We start from the raw sequence: 20,349 nt of genomic DNA, 5'->3' as shown, positions 1-20,349 counted from the left end.
AAACAGGCACAGCTACACAGACTGCAGTGATGAACCGCCATCTAAGAGTCACAGGCTGCTATTGTAGGTCCTCCCCCTGATTCCTACCCAAAACTGCTCAACCCCATCAGCACCATCATTAAGCTCTAGACAGGTGGAACCCTGCCTTACATAGAGGGTGACCCCAGCACCTCTCCTTTCATGCCTGTGCCTTCTACAGGCTTACAAATATATAAACCAGAGGGAGCATAAAACAGAGGGGTATTGTGGTGGCCAACAGCTCAACTGAAGGCCTCACAGTTTCATTTCATCCTTATTTTGTAACTGAAGCATAAGTAATTCTACAGGTACTTTAATTAGAAAACTTAACCAGTGTGGACCATTGGGGAGCGGGCCTGGACCGCTGGGGACACCAGCAGCTACTGCCCGCTTGGCTGCGTGGCAACTGGTTCAACCAATATGGACTGACCAGGCAGACATTCAGATCTGCAAAGGAAGAGAGCACTCAATAAAAGTTGGTTGCTGTGCATGAACCATGGTGTGCGTGTATGGTGCCATTCCTGCCTCTGCAATCAAAGTGACAGAGGGGTTCCATACAGTAGGCAACTCGGGAAGTCTTGTACCTTCCGAGTACCTCAGGCAGTGGGGGAAGGAAGAGGGTGATGCACCTGGGAATAAGGATAAAAATGGAGGCCGCGCCCTTGTCCTGGGTCTCAACAAATCGAGACACCCCAAGGGGAAATGTCCCTTGGCCTCTCCCTTTATTCCAGTAAAATGACAGGTCTCCTCTGTGTCCTCCCTGGACTATCCTCTGGCATCGTGAAGTTTTTTCCCCACAGGGAGACACCCTACTCCTTCGGCGCCCATTCTCCAGCTCTTCTCTGCTTTCTAACACATCTAGAAGCCCGTGTCCTTGCCGCTGCACGGATCTCCCACGGCTCTCTGCCAGCCGCACGCCGGAGCTCCCAGCTCCAGCTGGCAGGGCCTCAGCGCCCGCCCTGTGCCCTCCCCCCCCCGACGGCCAGAACAGGCCCTGCTTGCTGCCCTCATGGTGACACTCCTGGCCCCAGTGCTCTCCAAGGCCTTCTCTGGGGGCAACTTCCTGCCGCCTTTCACTCCCTGCACCAGGCCCAGCAGAGAGCTGAGAGGGGCTGTGGACAAGGGCCTGCAGGGACAGCACCAGGCCCAGTGCCTTCCCACCGACAGCGGGCAGGCTTGGGCTGGAGATGCACAAGAAATTCTTGCCTCTCAGGCTGCTCAGGCCCCGGCCCGCGCTGCCCACGCTGCAGCTGTGGCTGCCCCATCCCTGGCAGTGTTCCAGGCCAGGCTGGGCGGGGCTTGAAACAACCGGGCCTAGGGGAAGCTGTCCCTGCCCTTGGCAGCAGGGCTGCAACAAGACCATTTTTAAGGACCCTTCCAAGGCAGGCCCTTCTGGCATTCTGTGATCACAGGGGCCGGGGGCAGCTGCACTTCATTTCGGATTAGAACCGATTCGGCACTGCAAGTTTGGCTAATTTCAAGGAGACTCTTCACAAGCCCAGATTCACAACTTGTCACTTTTACCTGTAACTGTAGGTCTAGTTGAGGTCAATAAAGTCTTGCATGATCCAGGCTCTGGAATATTGTAGTTTATTGAATCAAGAGCAAAGCAGTTTCCAGGTTGCTGCTCACAAAAGCACTAACTATAGAGCATAACTGTGTGTCCCCAAAAGACAGAGACACGATCTATGGCTTTACTACTACATAAAATAATTTCTTATTTGCAATATAGAAGATAAAAGTGGTATGCATAAATATATCTACTTATGACAATCTTTCCAGATATAAATGCCCCGAGAGCATTAATATGTATCACAACTTAGAGTGACACTAAATATTGGCTATATTGCCTTCTTTAAAGAAAATTACATGGTTGACTCTTTAGAATACTTTCTTATCATGTTATAACCGTTACGTAATTCATATCATTGATAATATTTTAAATATTCTAGAGGCTTTTATTATATTTAACTATTATATATGATAATTGAAAAGCTTTCTCGCATATAATATGTACACACGGGGTGTATATATATACACAAATTAACAACCTAGATCTTTACATACTCAAAAAAGATCACGTCAGCTGCAGCACAGTTGCTACAATGCTGACCTGAAGGATTCCCATGCAGAAACAAGGAAAAACACCGTCCATTGACTGATCCCAAACCTTGCCCAGGGATTGTGGAGTCTTATCTCCCCAGAAAGAGTCAAGAACCTTGACCGGAACGCAATCCTTTGTAGTGTAGAGCGGGAAGACCTGCCTGGAGCACCCCTGAACCAAATGATACCACCAGTGGTCCTTTCAAACATTCCCTCATCTGGGATTCTGAGATCGGCGTCCCTGCACAAGGTGAAGCTCTCAGAGGGAGAAGGGACTCAAAGAAAGAGGTGGGCGAATAATAGCATTTCCTCATGCGTGTTCCTTGATCTTTGTAGCCAAACTGGATGCAGTGCTGGGGAGGCTCTTGAGACCACACTGCGGTTGCTGCTGGCATAGTGCTCCTACGCAGCATTTTCCCTTCCCTCTCTGTAGCCCACATTCTCCCTTCTTTGCCCGTCTAGTGAGAGCTGGTTCTCTGCCACCAGGTGTGAGCCTCACAAGCACAGCTCTCTGCAGGAGAACCTCTTTCACTGTTCATTTTTAAGGATCCGTTTCAACCAATGGTGCAGATCCACGTACTGGCTCATTGCCTGGGAGTGGGCAACCGGATCCATCACCAGGTGATGGAAGAGATTGCATGACCTGGCCATTAGGACCTCTGGGGGCAAGTGGATCCCCTCAGGAAGCCTCTGGTTGCCCACAATGAAGTGATTGAGGCGTCTCATTTCCACACACGCGCGCAGGCTCTCGCTGATATCCATCAGCCGCCTCACAAAATGTCTCCTGCGCCACTGTGACACGGGCAAGATGCTCAGGAGGTGCATGACAATGGTCTTGATGGTATAGGTGGAGAAGCCTAAGCCCAGCTGAAGACGAGTGAAGAATTGCAGGCATTTCAGGTGCAAGCTGTCAGGGGGAGCCCGCCTGGCGATGTACCTGAAGAACTTCATCTCGGCCACAGCGTAGCTCTCCGGCCAGATTGTGCTGGAGGTGTGGGCTTGCCTAGGCTGGCTGCTTACAAAGACGTCTGAGTTGCCTTGCCGCACCCCAAACAGCATCTCGATCCGGTAGCTTTCTCTGCCATTGGTCACCTTGAACTGGCAGGAGCGTCTGGGGGGCAGCAGCACTAAATGCCAATGGTGTGACTCAAGCAAAGCCGGCCAGATTGCTCTCACCAGCTGGTAGAACCAGCGGGCAGTTTTGCCCACGTCCAGGTAGGAGCCCGTGCACAGGGTATGAAGGAGGCTGGGATCCTGATGCCTCCTCAGCTCCTCCTCAGGGTGGTGCAGGAAGCACAGCATGTTCTCACCCTGCCGCTCGCTCGTGCAGGTGCACTCCTGCTGCACGCGGATGTGGAAGTTCCTCAAGCGCCTCTGCCCTGCAGTGCCCAGCTCTAGGTGGAAGCTGTGCCCTCGGGGAGGTGTCATGGGTATGAGCACCTGGTACACAACATCCTGCTCACGAGGACTCCAACCTTCAAAGGCACTGCCCACCCCAATGGCTCCTTGCAGTACCGGATAGAAACTGTTGGACAAGACCCGTCGAAAATAAATTGCAAAATGCTCCATCAGCCTTCTTGTCCACATGCATCCTTCCTGCAGGTCCCGCACAGGCCACTGTATGCGCTCCATTATGATTCTTCCAAAGTTATCGGCACCATCACGGTATTCTTCCACTTGACTTCCAACATCATTGACGTTTGCTGCATTGGCAGCCTCATTGCCAACTTCATTTGCAGCATCACGCTCTTCATTCGCAGCAGCATTGTCGACATCCTCTGCACGGCCATCATCACTGTCATCTTCCTCCTCCTCCATGTCACTGTCTCCCTCATCTTCATTTCCAACGTCTTCTTCATATGCATCCACATTTTCAACTTCCTCTTCATTTACGCCATCGTGTCCTTCTCCTTGCTCCTCTCTCCTCAGGCTCCCTTTCCTCCACATATACCACAGTGCCAAGAGAAGGAGCAGGAGCCCAGCAGGAGCCCAGAGCTGCCAGTGCTGCCAGGCAGAGCAGAGCAGGTCTCCCCAGGCCAAGGCACCCTGCTTCACCAGGACCAGCTGCTCCACCTCCCGCTCCAGACGAATCTTCTCCTCTTCCTGGAGCTTGGCACGCACCTCCATTCGCAGACGTGTCACCTCGTCCAAGCCGTCACCCACGGGCTGTGGGTACTGGACTACACTTTGCAAGAGCAAGAGCCACAATACCCAGGTATCCATGGACTGCAGGAGGATGGCGAGAAGGCCTTGAGATGGGCTGAGAGGGAGGCAGCTGGCAGCAGGGACGGGGGAGGCAGCTGGGACGGGAATCCCAGGGATTTGGGAGCAGGAAGGACAGGACCCCAGAGAGCTGGCAAGCAGCCAGGCCCGTTCCGCTGCCCGAGCAGCAGCAGCAGCAGCAGCAGCAGCAGGAGCAGCAGCACGGTGCCCTGCCCAAGGCTGTGCCATGAGGGGCTGTTCCTGGATGCAGGGGGAAAAGCCAGCCCCGGGTGCAGCGTTTTTGCCCCAGCCCTTGTCCCCAGCCCAGCCTCCCCACCACGTGTGCACTCACCGCTTGCCCAAGCAATACAGGGCCAGCGTTACCTGCTGGGGCCTTGTATAGCTGCCCCCATTTGTGACATGGCCCCATGATGTCATGGATGTCACAGTACAGCACAGCCAGCCCAGCCCCACGCTTTGTCCCCACCCCAGCTCACAATGTTGGAGGGGCCCTGGGGTACTGGTTAAGGCAGCCTTTGAGTGAATCTTCTTCAAAGGACCTCTCTTGGCCCTTCTCTTGTCTTTCTGATCAGCTGCCCTCCACTGGCAATCTCATAGATATCCATGTTGGAAGGCACCCTTGAGGATCATGGAGTCTAAGCCTCGACTCCATGCTGAGCTTCAGTTAAATCTCTGACTCTATAAAAGCTGTGCTTTGGTTTCAGCCTTGCTGCTTTTCTTAAGGATGAGCACGACAGCATCCTCCTGCTTCCCCCCCACAACCACTTGTGTACCAGGCCTCTGGGAGAGCGCTCCTTTTCCTGCTCCCAAAAGGGTGTGCCAGTACAATTGTTCTGCATTAGAAAGATGTCTTTTGGGTGACCACTTCCAGATAGATTGGTCTGGCTTTCCGTGCATAAACAGGCACAGCTACACAGACTGCAGTGATGAACCGCCATCTAAGAGTCACAGGCTGCTATTGTAGGTCTTCCCCCTGATTCCTACCCAAAACTGCTCAACCCCATCAGCACCATCATTAAGCTCTAGACAGGTGGAACCCTGCCTTACATAGAGGGTGACCCCAGCACCTCTCCTTTCATGCCTGTGCCTTCTACAGGCTTACAAATATATAAACCAGAGGGAGCATAAAACAGAGGGGTATTGTGGTGGCCAACAGCTCAACTGAAGGCCTCACAGTTTCATTTCATCCTTATTTTGTAACTGAAGCATAAGTAATTCTACAGGTACTTTAATTAGAAAACTTAACCAGTGTGGACCATTGGGGAGCGGGCCTGGACCGCTGGGGACACCAGCAGCTACTGCCCGCTTGGCTGCGTGGCAACTGGTTCAACCAATATGGACTGACCAGGCAGACATTCAGATCTGCAAAGGAAGAGAGCACTCAATAAAAGTTGGTTGCTGTGCATGAACCATGGTGTGCGTGTATGGTGCCATTCCTGCCTCTGCAATCAAAGTGACAGAGGGGTTCCATACAGTAGGCAACTCGGGAAGTCTTGTACCTTCCGAGTACCTCAGGCAGTGGGGGAAGGAAGAGGGTGATGCACCTGGGAATAAGGATAAAAATGGAGGCCGCGCCCTTGTCCTGGGTCTCAACAAATCGAGACACCCCAAGGGGAAATGTCCCTTGGCCTCTCCCTTTATTCCAGTAAAATGACAGGTCTCCTCTGTGTCCTCCCTGGACTATCCTCTGGCATCGTGAAGTTTTTTCCCCACAGGGAGACACCCTACTCCTTCGGCGCCCATTCTCCAGCTCTTCTCTGCTTTCTAACACATCTAGAAGCCCGTGTCCTTGCCGCTGCACGGATCTCCCACGGCTCTCTGCCAGCCGCACGCCGGAGCTCCCAGCTCCAGCTGGCAGGGCCTCAGCGCCCGCCCTGTGCCCTCCCCCCCCCGACGGCCAGAACAGGCCCTGCTTGCTGCCCTCATGGTGACACTCCTGGCCCCAGTGCTCTCCAAGGCCTTCTCTGGGGGCAACTTCCTGCCGCCTTTCACTCCCTGCACCAGGCCCAGCAGAGAGCTGAGAGGGGCTGTGGACAAGGGCCTGCAGGGACAGCACCAGGCCCAGTGCCTTCCCACCGACAGCGGGCAGGCTTGGGCTGGAGATGCACAAGAAATTCTTGCCTCTCAGGCTGCTCAGGCCCCGGCCCGCGCAGCCCACGCTGCAGCTGTGGCTGCCCCATCCCTGGCAGTGTTCCAGGCCAGGCTGGGCGGGGCTTGAAACAACCGGGCCTAGGGGAAGCTGTCCCTGCCCTTGGCAGCAGGGCTGCAACAAGACCATTTTTAAGGACCCTTCCAAGGCAGGCCCTTCTGGCATTCTGTGATCACAGGGGCCGGGGGCAGCTGCACTTCATTTCGGATTAGAACCGATTCGGCACTGCAAGTTTGGCTAATTTCAAGGAGACTCTTCACAAGCCCAGATTCACAACTTGTCACTTTTACCTGTAACTGTAGGTCTAGTTGAGGTCAATAAAGTCTTGCATGATCCAGGCTCTGGAATATTGTAGTTTATTGAATCAAGAGCAAAGCAGTTTCCAGGTTGCTGCTCACAAAAGCACTAACTATAGAGCATAACTGTGTGTCCCCAAAAGACAGAGACACGATCTATGGCTTTACTACTACATAAAATAATTTCTTATTTGCAATATAGAAGATAAAAGTGGTATGCATAAATATATCTACTTATGACAATCTTTCCAGATATAAATGCCCCGAGAGCATTAATATGTATCACAACTTAGAGTGACACTAAATATTGGCTATATTGCCTTCTTTAAAGAAAATTACATGGTTGACTCTTTAGAATACTTTCTTATCATGTTATAACCGTTACGTACTTCATACCATTGATAATATTTTAAATATTCTAGAGGCTTTTATTATATTTAACTATTATATATGATAATTGAAAAGCTTTCTCGCATATAATATGTACACACGGGGTGTATATATATACACAAATTAACAACCTAGATCTTTACATATTCAAAAAAGATCACGTCAGCTGCAGCACAGTTGCTACAATGCTGACCTGAAGGATTCCCATGCAGAAACAAGGAAAAACACCGTCCATTGACTGATCCCAAACCTTGCCCAGGGATTGTGGAGTCTTATCTCCCCAGAAAGAGTCAAGAACCTTGACCGGAACGCAATCCTTTGTAGTGTAGAGCGGGAAGACCTGCCTGGAGCACCCCTGAACCAAATGATACCACCAGTGGTCCTTTCAAACATTCCCTCATCTGGGATTCTGAGATCGGCGTCCCTGCACAAGGTGAAGCTCTCAGAGGGAGAAGGGACTCAAAGAAAGAGGTGGGCGAATAATAGCATTTCCTCATGCGTGTTCCTTGATCTTTGTAGCCAAACTGGATGCAGTGCTGGGGAGGCTCTTGAGACCACACTGCGGTTGCTGCTGGCATAGTGCTCCTACGCAGCATTTTCCCTTCCCTCTCTGTAGCCCACATTCTCCCTTCTTTGCCCGTCTAGTGAGAGCTGGTTCTCTGCCACCAGGTGTGAGCCTCACAAGCACAGCTCTCTGCAGGAGAACCTCTTTCACTGTTCATTTTTAAGGATCCGTTTCAACCAATGGTGCAGATCCACGTACTGGCTCATTGCCTGGGAGTGGGCAACCGGATCCATCACCAGGTGATGGAAGAGATTGCATGACCTGGCCATTAGGACCTCTGGGGGGCAAGTGGATCCCCTCAGGAAGCCTCTGGTTGCCCACAATGAAGTGATTGAGGCGTCTCATTTCCACACACGCGCGCAGGCTCTCGCTGATATCCATCAGCCGCCTCACAAAATGTCTCCTGCGCCACTGTGACACGGGCAAGATGCTCAGGAGGTGCATGACAATGGTCTTGATGGTATAGGTGGAGAAGCCTAAGCCCAGCTGAAGACGAGTGAAGAATTGCAGGCATTTCAGGTGCAAGCTGTCAGGGGGAGCCCGCCTGGCGATGTACCTGAAGAACTTCATCTCGGCCACAGCGTAGCTCTCCGGCCAGATTGTGCTGGAGGTGTGGGCTTGCCTAGGCTGGCTGCTTACAAAGACGTCTGAGTTGCCTTGCCGCACCCCAAACAGCATCTCGATCCGGTAGCTTTCTCTGCCATTGGTCACCTTGAACTGGCAGGAGCGTCTGGGGGGCAGCAGCACTAAATGCCAATGGTGTGACTCAAGCAAAGCCGGCCAGATTGCTCTCACCAGCTGGTAGAACCAGCGGGCAGTTTTGCCCACGTCCAGGTAGGAGCCCGTGCACAGGGTATGAAGGAGGCTGGGATCCTGATGCCTCCTCAGCTCCTCCTCAGGGTGGTGCAGGAAGCACAGCATGTTCTCACCCTGCCGCTCGCTCGTGCAGGTGCACTCCTGCTGCACGCGGATGTGGAAGTTCCTCAAGCGCCTCTGCCCTGCAGTGCCCAGCTCTAGGTGGAAGCTGTGCCCTCGGGGAGGTGTCATGGGTATGAGCACCTGGTACACAACATCCTGCTCACGAGGACTCCAACCTTCAAAGGCACTGCCCACCCCAATGGCTCCTTGCAGTACCGGATAGAAACTGTTGGACAAGACCCGTCGAAAATAAATTGCAAAATGCTCCATCAGCCTTCTTGTCCACATGCATCCTTCCTGCAGGTCCCGCACAGGCCACTGTATGCGCTCCATTATGATTCTTCCAAAGTTATCGGCACCATCACGGTATTCTTCCACTTGACTTCCAACATCATTGACGTTTGCTGCATTGGCAGCCTCATTGCCAACTTCATTTGCAGCATCACGCTCTCCATTCGCAGCAGCATTGTCGACATCCTCTGCACGGCCATCATCACTGTCATCTTCCTCCTCCTCCATGTCACTGTCTCCCTCATCTTCATTTCCAACGTCTTCTTCATATGCATCCACATTTTCAACTTCCTCTTCATTTACGCCATCGTGTCCTTCTCCTTGCTCCTCTCTCCTCAGGCTCCCTTTCCTCCACATATACCACAGTGCCAAGAGAAGGAGCAGGAGCCCAGCAGGAGCCCAGAGCTGCCAGTGCTGCCAGGCAGAGCAGAGCAGGTCTCCCCAGGCCAAGGCACCCTGCTTCACCAGGACCAGCTGCTCCACCTCCCGCTCCAGACGAATCTTCTCCTCTTCCTGGAGCTTGGCACGCACCTCCATTCGCAGACGTGTCACCTCGTCCAAGCCGTCACCCACGGGCTGTGGGTACTGGACTACACTTTGCAAGAGCAAGAGCCACAATACCCAGGTATCCATGGACTGCAGGAGGATGGCGAGAAGGCCTTGAGATGGGCTGAGAGGGAGGCAGCTGGCAGCAGGGACGGGGGAGGCAGCTGGGACGGGAATCCCAGGGATTTGGGAGCAGGAAGGACAGGACCCCAGAGAGCTGGCAAGCAGCCAGGCCCGCTCCGCTGCCCGAGCAGCAGCAGCAGCAGCAGCAGCAGCAGCAGCAGCAGCACGGTGCCCTGCCCAAGGCTGTGCCATGAGGGGCTGTTCCTGGATGCAGGGGGAAAAGCCAGCCCCGGGTGCAGCGTTTCTGCCCCGGCCCTTGTCCCCAGCCCAGCCTCCCCACCACGTGTGCACTCACCGCTTGCCCAAGCAATACAGGGCCAGCGTTACCTGCTGGGGCCTTGTATAGCTGCCCCCATTTGTGACATGGCCCCATGATATCAGGATGTCACAGTACAGCACAGCCAGCCCAGCCCCACGCTTTGTCCCCACCCCAGCTCACAATGTTGGAGGGGCCCTGGGGCACTGGTTAAGGCAGCCTTTGAGTGAATCTTCTTCAAAGGACCTCTCTTGGCCCTTCTCTTGTCTTTCTGATCAGCTGCCCTCCACTGGCAATCTCATAGATATCCATGTTGGAAGGCACCCTTGAGGATCATGGAGTCTAAGCCTCGACTCCATGCTGAGCTTCAGTTAAATCTCTGACTCTATAAAAGCTGTGCTTTGGTTTCAGCCTTGCTGCTTTTCTTAAGGATGAGCATGACAGCATCCTCCTGCTTCCCCCCCACAACCACTTGTGTACCAGGCCTCTGGGAGAGCGCTCCTTTTCCTGCTCCCAAAAGGGTGTGCCAGTACAATTGTTCTGCATTAGAAAGATGTCTTTTGGGTGACCACTTCCAGATAGATTGGTCTGGCTTTCCGTGCATAAACAGGCACAGCTACACAGACTGCAGTGATGAACCGCCATCTAAGAGTCACAGGCTGCTATTGTAGGTCTTCCCCCTGATTCCTACCCAAAACTGCTCAACCCCATCAGCACCATCATTAAGCTCTAGACAGGTGGAACCCTGCCTTACATAGAGGGTGACCCCAGCACCTCTCCTTTCATGCCTGTGCCTTCTACAGGCTTACAAATATATAAACCAGAGGGAGCATAAAACAGAGGGGTATTGTGGTGGCCAACAGCTCAACTGAAGGCCTCACAGTTTCATTTCATCCTTATTTTGTAACTGAAGCATAAGTAATTCTACAGGTACTTTAATTAGAAAACTTAACCAGTGTGGACCATTGGGGAGCGGGCCTGGACCGCTGGGGACACCAGCAGCTACTGCCCGCTTGGCTGCGTGGCAACTGGTTCAACCAATATGGACTGACCAGGCAGACATTCAGATCTGCAAAGGAAGAGAGCACTCAATAAAAGTTGGTTGCTGTGCATGAACCATGGTGTGCGTGTATGGTGCCATTCCTGCCTCTGCAATCAAAGTGACAGAGGGGTTCCATACAGTAGGCAACTCGGGAAGTCTTGTACCTTCCGAGTACCTCAGGCAGTGGGGGAAGGAAGAGGGTGATGCACCTGGGAATAAGGATAAAAATGGAGGCCGCGCCCTTGTCCTGGGTCTCAACAAATCGAGACACCCCAAGGGGAAATGTCCCTTGGCCTCTCCCTTTATTCCAGTAAAATGACAGGTCTCCTCTGTGTCCTCCCTGGACTATCCTCTGGCATCGTGAAGTTTTTTCCCCACAGGGAGACACCCTACTCCTTCGGCGCCCATTCTCCAGCTCTTCTCTGCTTTCTAACACATCTAGAAGCCCGTGTCCTTGCCGCTGCACGGATCTCCCATGGCTCTCTGCCAGCCGCACGCCGGAGCTCCCAGCTCCAGCTGGCAGGGCCTCAGCGCCCGCCCTGTGCCCTCCCCCCCCCGATGGCCAGAACAGGCCCTGCTTGCTGCCCTCATGGTGACACTCCTGGCCCCAGTGCTCTCCAAGGCCTTCTCTGGGGGCAACTTCCTGCCGCCTTTCACTCCCTGCACCAGGCCCAGCAGAGAGCTGAGAGGGGCTGTGGACAAGGGCCTGCAGGGACAGCACCAGGCCCAGTGCCTTCCCACCGACAGCGGGCAGGCTTGGGCTGGAGATGCACAAGAAATTCTTGCCTCTCAGGCTGCTCAGGCCCCGGCCCGCGCTGCCCACGCTGCAGCTGTGGCTGCCCCATCCCTGGCAGTGTTCCAGGCCAGGCTGGGCGGGGCTTGAAACAACCGGGCCTAGGGGAAGCTGTCCCTGCCCTTGGCAGCAGGGCTGCAACAAGACCATTTTTAAGGACCCTTCCAAGGCAGGCCCTTCTGGCATTCTGTGATCACAGGGGCCGGGGGCAGCTGCACTTCATTTCGGATTAGAACCGATTCGGCACTGCAAGTTTGGCTAATTTCAAGGAGACTCTTCACAAGCCCAGATTCACAACTTGTCACTTTTACCTGTAACTGTAGGTCTAGTTGAGGTCAATAAAGTCTTGCATGATCCAGGCTCTGGAATATTGTAGTTTATTGAATCAAGAGCAAAGCAGTTTCCAGGTTGCTGCTCACAAAAGCACTAACTATAGAGCATAACTGTGTGTCCCCAAAAGACAGAGACACGATCTATGGCTTTACTACTACATAAAATAATTTCTTATTTGCAATATAGAAGATAAAAGTGGTATGCATAAATATATCTACTTATGACAATCTTTCCAGATATAAATGCCCCGAGAGCATTAATATGTATCACAACTTAGAGTGACACTAAATATTGGCTATATTGCCTTCTTTAAAGAAAATTACATGGTTGACTCTTTAGAATACTTTCTTATCATGTTATAACCGTTACGTACTTCATACCATTGATAATATTTTAAATATTCTAGAGGCTTTTATTATATTTAACTATTATATATGATAATTGAAAAGCTTTCTCGCATATAATATGTACACACGGGGTGTATATATATACACAAATTAACAACCTAGATCTTTACATATTCAAAAAAGATCACGTCAGCTGCAGCACAGTTGCTACAATGCTGACCTGAAGGATTCCCATGCAGAAACAAGGAAAAACACCGTCCATTGACTGATCCCAAACCTTGCCCAGGGATTGTGGAGTCTTATCTCCCCAGAAAGAGTCAAGAACCTTGACCGGAACGCAATCCTTTGTAGTGTAGAGCGGGAAGACCTGCCTGGAGCACCCCTGAACCAAATGATACCACCAGTGGTCCTTTCAAACATTCCCTCATCTGGGATTCTGAGATCGGCGTCCCTGCACAAGGTGAAGCTCTCAGAGGGAGAAGGGACTCAAAGAAAGAGGTGGGCGAATAATAGCATTTCCTCATGCGTGTTCCTTGATCTTTGTAGCCAAACTGGATGCAGTGCTGGGGAGGCTCTTGAGACCACACTGCGGTTGCTGCTGGCATAGTGCTCCTACGCAGCATTTTCCCTTCCCTCTCTGTAGCCCACATTCTCCCTTCTTTGCCCGTCTAGTGAGAGCTGGTTCTCTGCCACCAGGTGTGAGCCTCACAAGCACAGCTCTCTGCAGGAGAACCTCTCTCACTGTTCATTTTTAAGGATCCGTTTCAACCAATGGTGCAGATCCACGTACTGGCTCATTGCCTGGGAGTGGGCAACCGGATCCATCACCAGGTGATGGAAGAGATTGCATGACCTGGCCATTAGGACCTCTGGGGGCAAGTGGATCCCCTCAGGAAGCCTCTGGTTGCCCACAATGAAGTGATTGAGGCGTCTCATTTCCACACACGCGCGCAGGCTCTCGCTGATATCCATCAGCCGCCTCACAAAATGTCTCCTGCGCCACTGTGACACGGGCAAGATGCTCAGGAGGTGCATGACAATGGTCTTGATGGTATAGGTGGAGAAGCCTAAGCCCAGCTGAAGACGAGTGAAGAATTGCAGGCATTTCAGGTGCAAGCTGTCAGGGGGAGCCCGCCTGGCGATGTACCTGAAGAACTTCATCTCGGCCACAGCGTAGCTCTCCGGCCAGATTGTGCTGGAGGTGTGGGCTTGCCTAGGCTGGCTGCTTACAAAGACGTCTGAGTTGCCTTGCCGCACCCCAAACAGCATCTCGATCCGGTAGCTTTCTCTGCCATTGGTCACCTTGAACTGGCAGGAGCGTCTGGGGGGCAGCAGCACTAAATGCCAATGGTGTGACTCAAGCAAAGCCGGCCAGATTGCTCTCACCAGCTGGTAGAACCAGCGGGCAGTTTTGCCCACGTCCAGGTAGGAGCCCGTGCACAGGGTATGAAGGAGGCTGGGATCCTGATGCCTCCTCAGCTCCTCCTCAGGGTGGTGCAGGAAGCACAGCATGTTCTCACCCTGCCGCTCGCTCGTGCAGGTGCACTCCTGCTGCACGCGGATGTGGAAGTTCCTCAAGCGCCTCTGCCCTGCAGTGCCCAGCTCTAGGTGGAAGCTGTGCCCTCGGGGAGGTGTCATGGGTATGAGCACCTGGTACACAACATCCTGCTCACGAGGACTCCAACCTTCAAAGGCACTGCCCACCCCAATGGCTCCTTGCAGTACCGGATAGAAACTGTTGGACAAGACCCGTCGAAAATAAATTGCAAAATGCTCCATCAGCCTTCTTGTCCACATGCATCCTTCCTGCAGGTCCCGCACAGGCCACTGTATGCGCTCCATTATGATTCTTCCAAAGTTATCGGCACCATCACGGTATTCTTCCACTTGACTTCCAACATCATTGACGTTTGCTGCATTGGCAGCCTCATTGCCAACTTCATTTGCAGCATCACGCTCTTCATTCGCAGCAGCATTGTCGACATCCTCTGCACGGCCATCATCACTGTCATCTTCCTCCTCCTCCATGTCACTGTCTCCCTCATCTTCATTTCCAACGTCTTCTTCATATGCATCCACATTTTCAACTTCCTCTTCATTTACGCCATCGTGTCCTTCTCCTTGCTCCTCTCTCCTCAGGCTCCCTTTCCTCCACATATACCACAGTGCCAAGAGAAGGAGCAGGAGCCCAGCAGGAGCCCAGAGCTGCCAGTGCTGCCAGGCAGAGCAGAGCAGGTCTCCCCAGGCCAAGGCACCCTGCTTCACCAGGACCAGCTGCTCCACCTCCCGCTCCAGACGAATCTTCTCCTCTTCCTGGAGCTTGGCACGCACCTCCATTCGCAGACATGTCACCTCGTCCAAGCCGTCACCCACGGGCTGTGGGTACTGGACTACACTTTGCAAGAGCAAGAGCCACAATACCCAGGTATCCATGGACTGCAGGAGGATGGCGAGAAGGCCTTGAGATGGGCTGAGAGGGAGGCAGCTGGCAGCAGGGACGGGGGAGGCAGCTGGGACGGGAATCCCAGGGATTTGGGAGCAGGAAGGACAGGACCCCAGAGAGCTGGCAAGCAGCCAGGCCCGTTCCGCTGCCCGAGCAGCAGCAGCAGCAGCAGCAGCAGCAGGAGCAGCAGCACGGTGCCCTGCCCAAGGCTGTGCCATGAGGGGCTGTTCCTGGATGCAGGGGGAAAAGCCAGCCCCGGGTGCAGCGTTTTTGCCCCAGCCCTTGTCCCCAGCCCAGCCTCCCCACCACGTGTGCACTCACCACTTGCCCAAGCAATACAGGGCCAGCGTTACCTGCTGGGGCCTTGTATAGCTGCCCCCATTTGTGACATGGCCCCATGATGTCATGGATGTCACAGTACAGCACAGCCAGCCCAGCCCCACGCTTTGTCCCCACCCCAGCTCACAATGTTGGAGGGGCCCTGGGGTACTGGTTAAGGCAGCCTTTGAGTGAATCTTCTTCAAAGGACCTCTCTTGGCCCTTCTCTTGTCTTTCTGATCAGCTGCCCTCCACTGGCAATCTCATAGATATCCATGTTGGAAGGCACCCTTGAGGATCATGGAGTCTAAGCCTCGACTCCATGCTGAGCTTCAGTTAAATCTCTGACTCTATAAAAGCTGTGCTTTGGTTTCAGCCTTGCTGCTTTTCTTAAGGATGAGCACGACAGCATCCTCCTGCTTCCCCCCCACAACCACTTGTGTACCAGGCCTCTGGGAGAGCGCTCCTTTTCCTGCTCCCAAAAGGGTGTGCCAGTACAATTGTTCTGCATTAGAAAGATGTCTTTTGGGTGACCACTTCCAGATAGATTGGTCTGGCTTTCCGTGCATAAACAGGCACAGCTACACAGACTGCAGTGATGAACCGCCATCTAAGAGTCACAGGCTGCTATTGTAGGTCTTCCCCCTGATTCCTACCCAAAACTGCTCAACCCCATCAGCACCATCATTAAGCTCTAGACAGGTGGAACCCTGCCTTACATAGAGGGTGACCCCAGCACCTCTCCTTTCATGCCTGTGCCTTCTACAGGCTTACAAATATATAAACCAGAGGGAGCATAAAACAGAGGGGTATTGTGGTGGCCAACAGCTCAACTGAAGGCCTCACAGTTTCATTTCATCCTTATTTTGTAACTGAAGCATAAGTAATTCTACAGGTACTTTAATTAGAAAACTTAACCAGTGTGGACCATTGGGGAGCGGGCCTGGACCGCTGGGGACACCAGCAGCTACTGCCCGTTTGGCTGCGTGGCAACTGGTTCAACCGCTATGGACTGACCAGGCAGACATTCAGATCTGCAAAGGAAGAGAGCACTCAATAAAAGTTGGTTGCTGTGCATGAACCATGGTGTGCGTGTATGGTGCCATTCCTGCCTCTGCAATCAAAGTGACAGAGGGGTTCCATACAGTAGGCAACTCGGGAAGTCTTGTACCTTCCGAGTACCTCAGGCAGTGGGGGAAGGAAGAGGGTGATGCACCTGGGAATAAGGATAAAAATGGAGGCCGCGCCCTTGTCCTGGGTCTCAACAAATCGAGACACCCCAAGGGGAAATGTCCCTTGGCCTCTCCCTTTATTCCAGTAAAATGACAGGTCTCCTCTGTGTCCTCCCTGGACTATCCTCTGGCATCGTGAAGTTTTTTCCCCACAGGGAGACACCCTACTCCTTCGGCGCCCATTCTCCAGCTCTTCTCTGCTTTCTAACACATCTAGAAGCCCGTGTCCTTGCCGCTGCACGGATCTCCCATGGCTCTCTGCCAGCCGCACGCCGGAGCTCCCAGCTCCAGCTGGCAGGGCCTCAGCGCCCGCCCTGTGCCCTCCCCCCCCCGATGGCCAGAACAGGCCCTGCTTGCTGCCCTCATGGTGACACTCCTGGCCCCAGTGCTCTCCAAGGCCTTCTCTGGGGGCAACTTCCTGCCGCCTTTCACTCCCTGCACCAGGCCCAGCAGAGAGCTGAGAGGGGCTGTGGACAAGGGCCTGCAGGGACAGCACCAGGCCCAGTGCCTTCCCACCGACAGCGGGCAGGCTTGGGCTGGAGATGCACAAGAAATTCTTGCCTCTCAGGCTGTTCAGGCCCCGGCCCGCGCAGCCCACGCTGCAGCTGTGGCTGCCCCATCCCTGGCAGTGTTCCAGGCCAGGCTGGGCGGGGCTTGAAACAACCGGGCCTAGGGGAAGCTGTCCCTGCCCTTGGCAGCAGGGCTGCAACAAGACCATTTTTAAGGACCCTTCCAAGGCAGGCCCTTCTGGCATTCTGTGATCACAGGGGCCGGGGGCAGCTGCACTTCATTTCGGATTAGAACCGATTCGGCACTGCAAGTTTGGCTAATTTCAAGGAGACTCTTCACAAGCCCAGATTCACAACTTGTCACTTTTACCTGTAACTGTAGGTCTAGTTGAGGTCAATAAAGTCTTGCATGATCCAGGCTCTAGAATATTGTAGTTTATTGAATCAAGAGCAAAGCAGTTTCCAGGTTGCTGCTCACAAAAGCACTAACTATAGAGCATAACTGTGTGTCCCCAAAAGACAGAGACACGATCTATGGCTTTACTACTACATAAAATAATTTCTTATTTGCAATATAGAAGATAAAAGTGGTATGCATAAATATATCTACTTATGACAATCTTTCCAGATATAAATGCCCCGAGAGCATTAATATGTATCACAACTTAGAGTGACACTAAATATTGGCTATATTGCCTTCTTTAAAGAAAATTACATGGTTGACTCTTTAGAATACTTTCTTATCATGTTATAACCGTTACGTACTTCATACCATTGATAATATTTTAAATATTCTAGAGGCTTTTATTATATTTAACTATTATATATGATAATTGAAAAGATTTCTAGCATATAATATGTACACACGGGGTGTATATATATACACAAATTAACAACCTAGATCTTTACATATTCAAAAAAGATCACGTCAGCTGCAGCACAGTTGCTACAATGCTGACCTGAAGGATTCCCATGCAGAAACAAGGAAAAACACCGTCCATTGACTGATCCCAAACCTTGCCCAGGGATTGTGGAGTCTTATCTCCCCAGAAAGAGTCAAGAACCTTGACCGGAACGCAATCCTTTGTAGTGTAGAGCGGGAAGACCTGCCTGGAGCACCCCTGAACCAAATGATACCACCAGTGGTCCTTTCAAACATTCCCTCATCTGGGATTCTGAGATCGGCGTCCCTGCACAAGGTGAAGCTCTCAGAGGGAGAAGGGACTCAAAAAGAGGTGGGCGAATAATAGCATTTCCTCATGCGTGTTCCTTGATCTTTGTAGCCAAACTGGATGCAGTGCTGGGGAGGCTCTTGAGACCACACTGCGGTTGCTGCTGGCATAGTGCTCCTACGCAGCATTTTCCCTTCCCTCTCTGTAGCCCACATTCTCCCTTCTTTGCCCGTCTAGTGAGAGCTGGTTCTCTGCCACCAGGTGTGAGCCTCACAAGCACAGCTCTCTGCAGGAGAACCTCTTTCACTGTTCATTTTTAAGGATCCGTTTCAACCAATGGTGCAGATCCACGTACTGGCTCATTGCCTGGGAGTGGGCAACCGGATCCATCACCAGGTGATGGAAGAGATTGCATGACCTGGCCATTAGGACCTCTGGGGGCAAGTGGATCCCCTCAGGAAGCCTCTGGTTGCCCACAATGAAGTGATTGAGGCGTCTCATTTCCACACACGCGCGCAGGCTCTCGCTGATATCCATCAGCCGCCTCACAAAATGTCTCCTGCGCCACTGTGACACGGGCAAGATGCTCAGGAGGTGCATGACAATGGTCTTGATGGTATAGGTGGAGAAGCCTAAGCCCAGCTGAAGACAAGTGAAGAATTGCAGGCATTTCAGGTGCAAGCTGTCAGGGGGAGCCCGCCTGGCGATGTACCTGAAGAACTTCATCTCGGCCACAGCGTAGCTCTCCGGCCAGATTGTGCTGGAGGTGTGGGCTTGCCTAGGCTGGCTGCTTACAAAGACGTCTGAGTTGCCTTGCCGCACCCCAAACAGCATCTCGATCCGGTAGCTTTCTCTGCCATTGGTCACCTTGAACTGGCAGGAGCGTCTGGGGGGCAGCAGCACTAAATGCCAATGGTGTGACTCAAGCAAAGCCGGCCAGATTGCTCTCACCAGCTGGTAGAACCAGCGGGCAGTTTTGCCCACGTCCAGGTAGGAGCCCGTGCACAGGGTATGAAGGAGGCTGGGATCCTGATGCCTCCTCAGCTCCTCCTCAGGGTGGTGCAGGAAGCACAGCATGTTCTCACCCTGCCGCTCGCTCGTGCAGGTGCACTCCTGCTGCACGCGGATGTGGAAGTTCCTCAAGCGCCTCTGCCCTGCAGTGCCCAGCTCTAGGTGGAAGCTGTGCCCTCGGGGAGGTGTCATGGGTATGAGCACCTGGTACACAACATCCTGCTCACGAGGACTCCAACCTTCAAAGGCACTGCCCACCCCAATGGCTCCTTGCAGTACCGGATAGAAACTGTTGGACAAGACCCGTCGAAAATAAATTGCAAAATGCTCCATCAGCCTTCTTGTCCACGTGCATCCTTCCTGCAGGTCCCGCACAGGCCACTGTATGCGCTCCATTATGATTCTTCCAAAGTTATCGGCACCATCACGGTATTCTTCCACTTGACTTCCAACATCATTGACATTTGCTGCATTGGCAGCCTCATTGCCAACTTCATTTGCAGCATCACGCTCTTCATTCGCAGCAGCATTGTCGACATCCTCTGCACGGCCATCATCACTGTCATCTTCCTCCTCCTCCATGTCACTGTCTCCCTCATCTTCATTTCCAACGTCTTCTTCATATGCATCCACATTTTCAACTTCCTCTTCATTTACACCATCGTGTCCTTCTCCTTGCTCCTCTCTCCTCAGGCTCCCTTTCCTCCACATATACCACAGTGCCAAGAGAAGCAGCAGGAGCCCAGCAAGAGCCCAGAGCTGCCAGTGCTGCCAGGCAGAGCAGAGCAGGTCTCCCCAGGCCAAGGCACCCTGCTTCACCAGGACCAGCTGCTCCACCTCCCGCTCCAGACGAATCTTCTCCTCTTCCTGGAGCTTGGCACGCACCTCCATTCGCAGACGTGTCACCTCGTCCAAGCCGTCACCCACGGGCTGTGGGTACTGGACTACACTTTGCAAGAGCAAGAGCCACAATACCCAGGTATCCATGGACTGCAGGAGGATGGCGAGAAGGCCTTGAGATGGGCTGAGAGGGAAGCAGCTGGCAGCAGGGACGGGGGAGGCAGCTGGGACGGGAATCCCAGGGATTTGGGAGCAGGAAGGACAGGACCCCAGAGAGCTGGCAAGCAGCCAGGCCCGTTCCGCTGCCCGAGCAGCAGCAGCAGCAGCAGCAGCAGCAGCAGCAGCAGCAGCAGCACGGTGCCCTGCCCAAGGCTGTGCCATGAGGGGCTGTTCCTGGATGCAGGGGGAAAAGCCAGCCCCGGGTGCAGCGT

The 20,349-nt window shown here is 53.1% G+C and overlaps 4 protein-coding genes across 4 annotated transcripts; all 4 read right to left on the bottom strand.

Annotated features, from left to right (window-relative positions):
* Positions 1-2,649: 2,649 nt before the first annotated feature.
* Positions 2,650-4,263, bottom strand: LOC139587633 (inositol 1,4,5-trisphosphate receptor-interacting protein-like 1). Its single transcript, XM_071422029.1, has one exon. It carries the CDS (start codon positions 4,246-4,248, stop codon positions 2,650-2,652), a length of 1,599 nt encoding a protein of 532 aa, XP_071278130.1. The 5' UTR covers positions 4,249-4,263.
* A 3,627-nt stretch (positions 4,264-7,890) lies between these two features.
* On the bottom strand, positions 7,891-9,556 carry LOC139587632 (inositol 1,4,5-trisphosphate receptor-interacting protein-like 1). Its single transcript, XM_071422028.1, is given in 2 exon segments — positions 7,891-8,028; positions 8,030-9,556. Coding segments are annotated over 2 exon segments (1,599 nt in total). The 5' UTR covers positions 9,491-9,556.
* Positions 9,557-13,131: 3,575 nt separating this feature from the next.
* Positions 13,132-14,745, bottom strand: LOC139587631 (inositol 1,4,5-trisphosphate receptor-interacting protein-like 1). Its single transcript, XM_071422027.1, has one exon. It carries the CDS (start codon positions 14,728-14,730, stop codon positions 13,132-13,134), a length of 1,599 nt encoding a protein of 532 aa, XP_071278128.1. The 5' UTR covers positions 14,731-14,745.
* A 3,625-nt stretch (positions 14,746-18,370) lies between these two features.
* LOC139587629 (inositol 1,4,5-trisphosphate receptor-interacting protein-like 1) lies at positions 18,371-20,035 on the bottom strand. Its single transcript, XM_071422026.1, has one exon. It carries the CDS (start codon positions 19,967-19,969, stop codon positions 18,371-18,373), a length of 1,599 nt encoding a protein of 532 aa, XP_071278127.1. The 5' UTR covers positions 19,970-20,035.
* Positions 20,036-20,349: the final 314 nt, after the last annotated feature.

Source organism: Agelaius tricolor, unplaced genomic scaffold (assembly GCF_023055355.1).
Source record: "Agelaius tricolor isolate 1412-34295 unplaced genomic scaffold, bAgeTri1.0.p SCAF_3, whole genome shotgun sequence".
Taxonomy (NCBI): domain Eukaryota; kingdom Metazoa; phylum Chordata; class Aves; order Passeriformes; family Icteridae; genus Agelaius; species Agelaius tricolor.
This window is presented reverse-complemented; position numbering and strand designations above follow the sequence as displayed.

Bases quoted from the DNA above. Each gene is read 5' to 3' on its own strand.
- LOC139587631 (XM_071422027.1), bottom strand. From the start codon at position 14,730: ATGGAGGTGCGTGCCAAGCTCCAGGAAGAGGAGAAGATTCGTCTGGAG.
- LOC139587633 (XM_071422029.1), bottom strand. From the start codon at position 4,248: ATGGAGGTGCGTGCCAAGCTCCAGGAAGAGGAGAAGATTCGTCTGGAG.
- LOC139587629 (XM_071422026.1), bottom strand. From the start codon at position 19,969: ATGGAGGTGCGTGCCAAGCTCCAGGAAGAGGAGAAGATTCGTCTGGAG.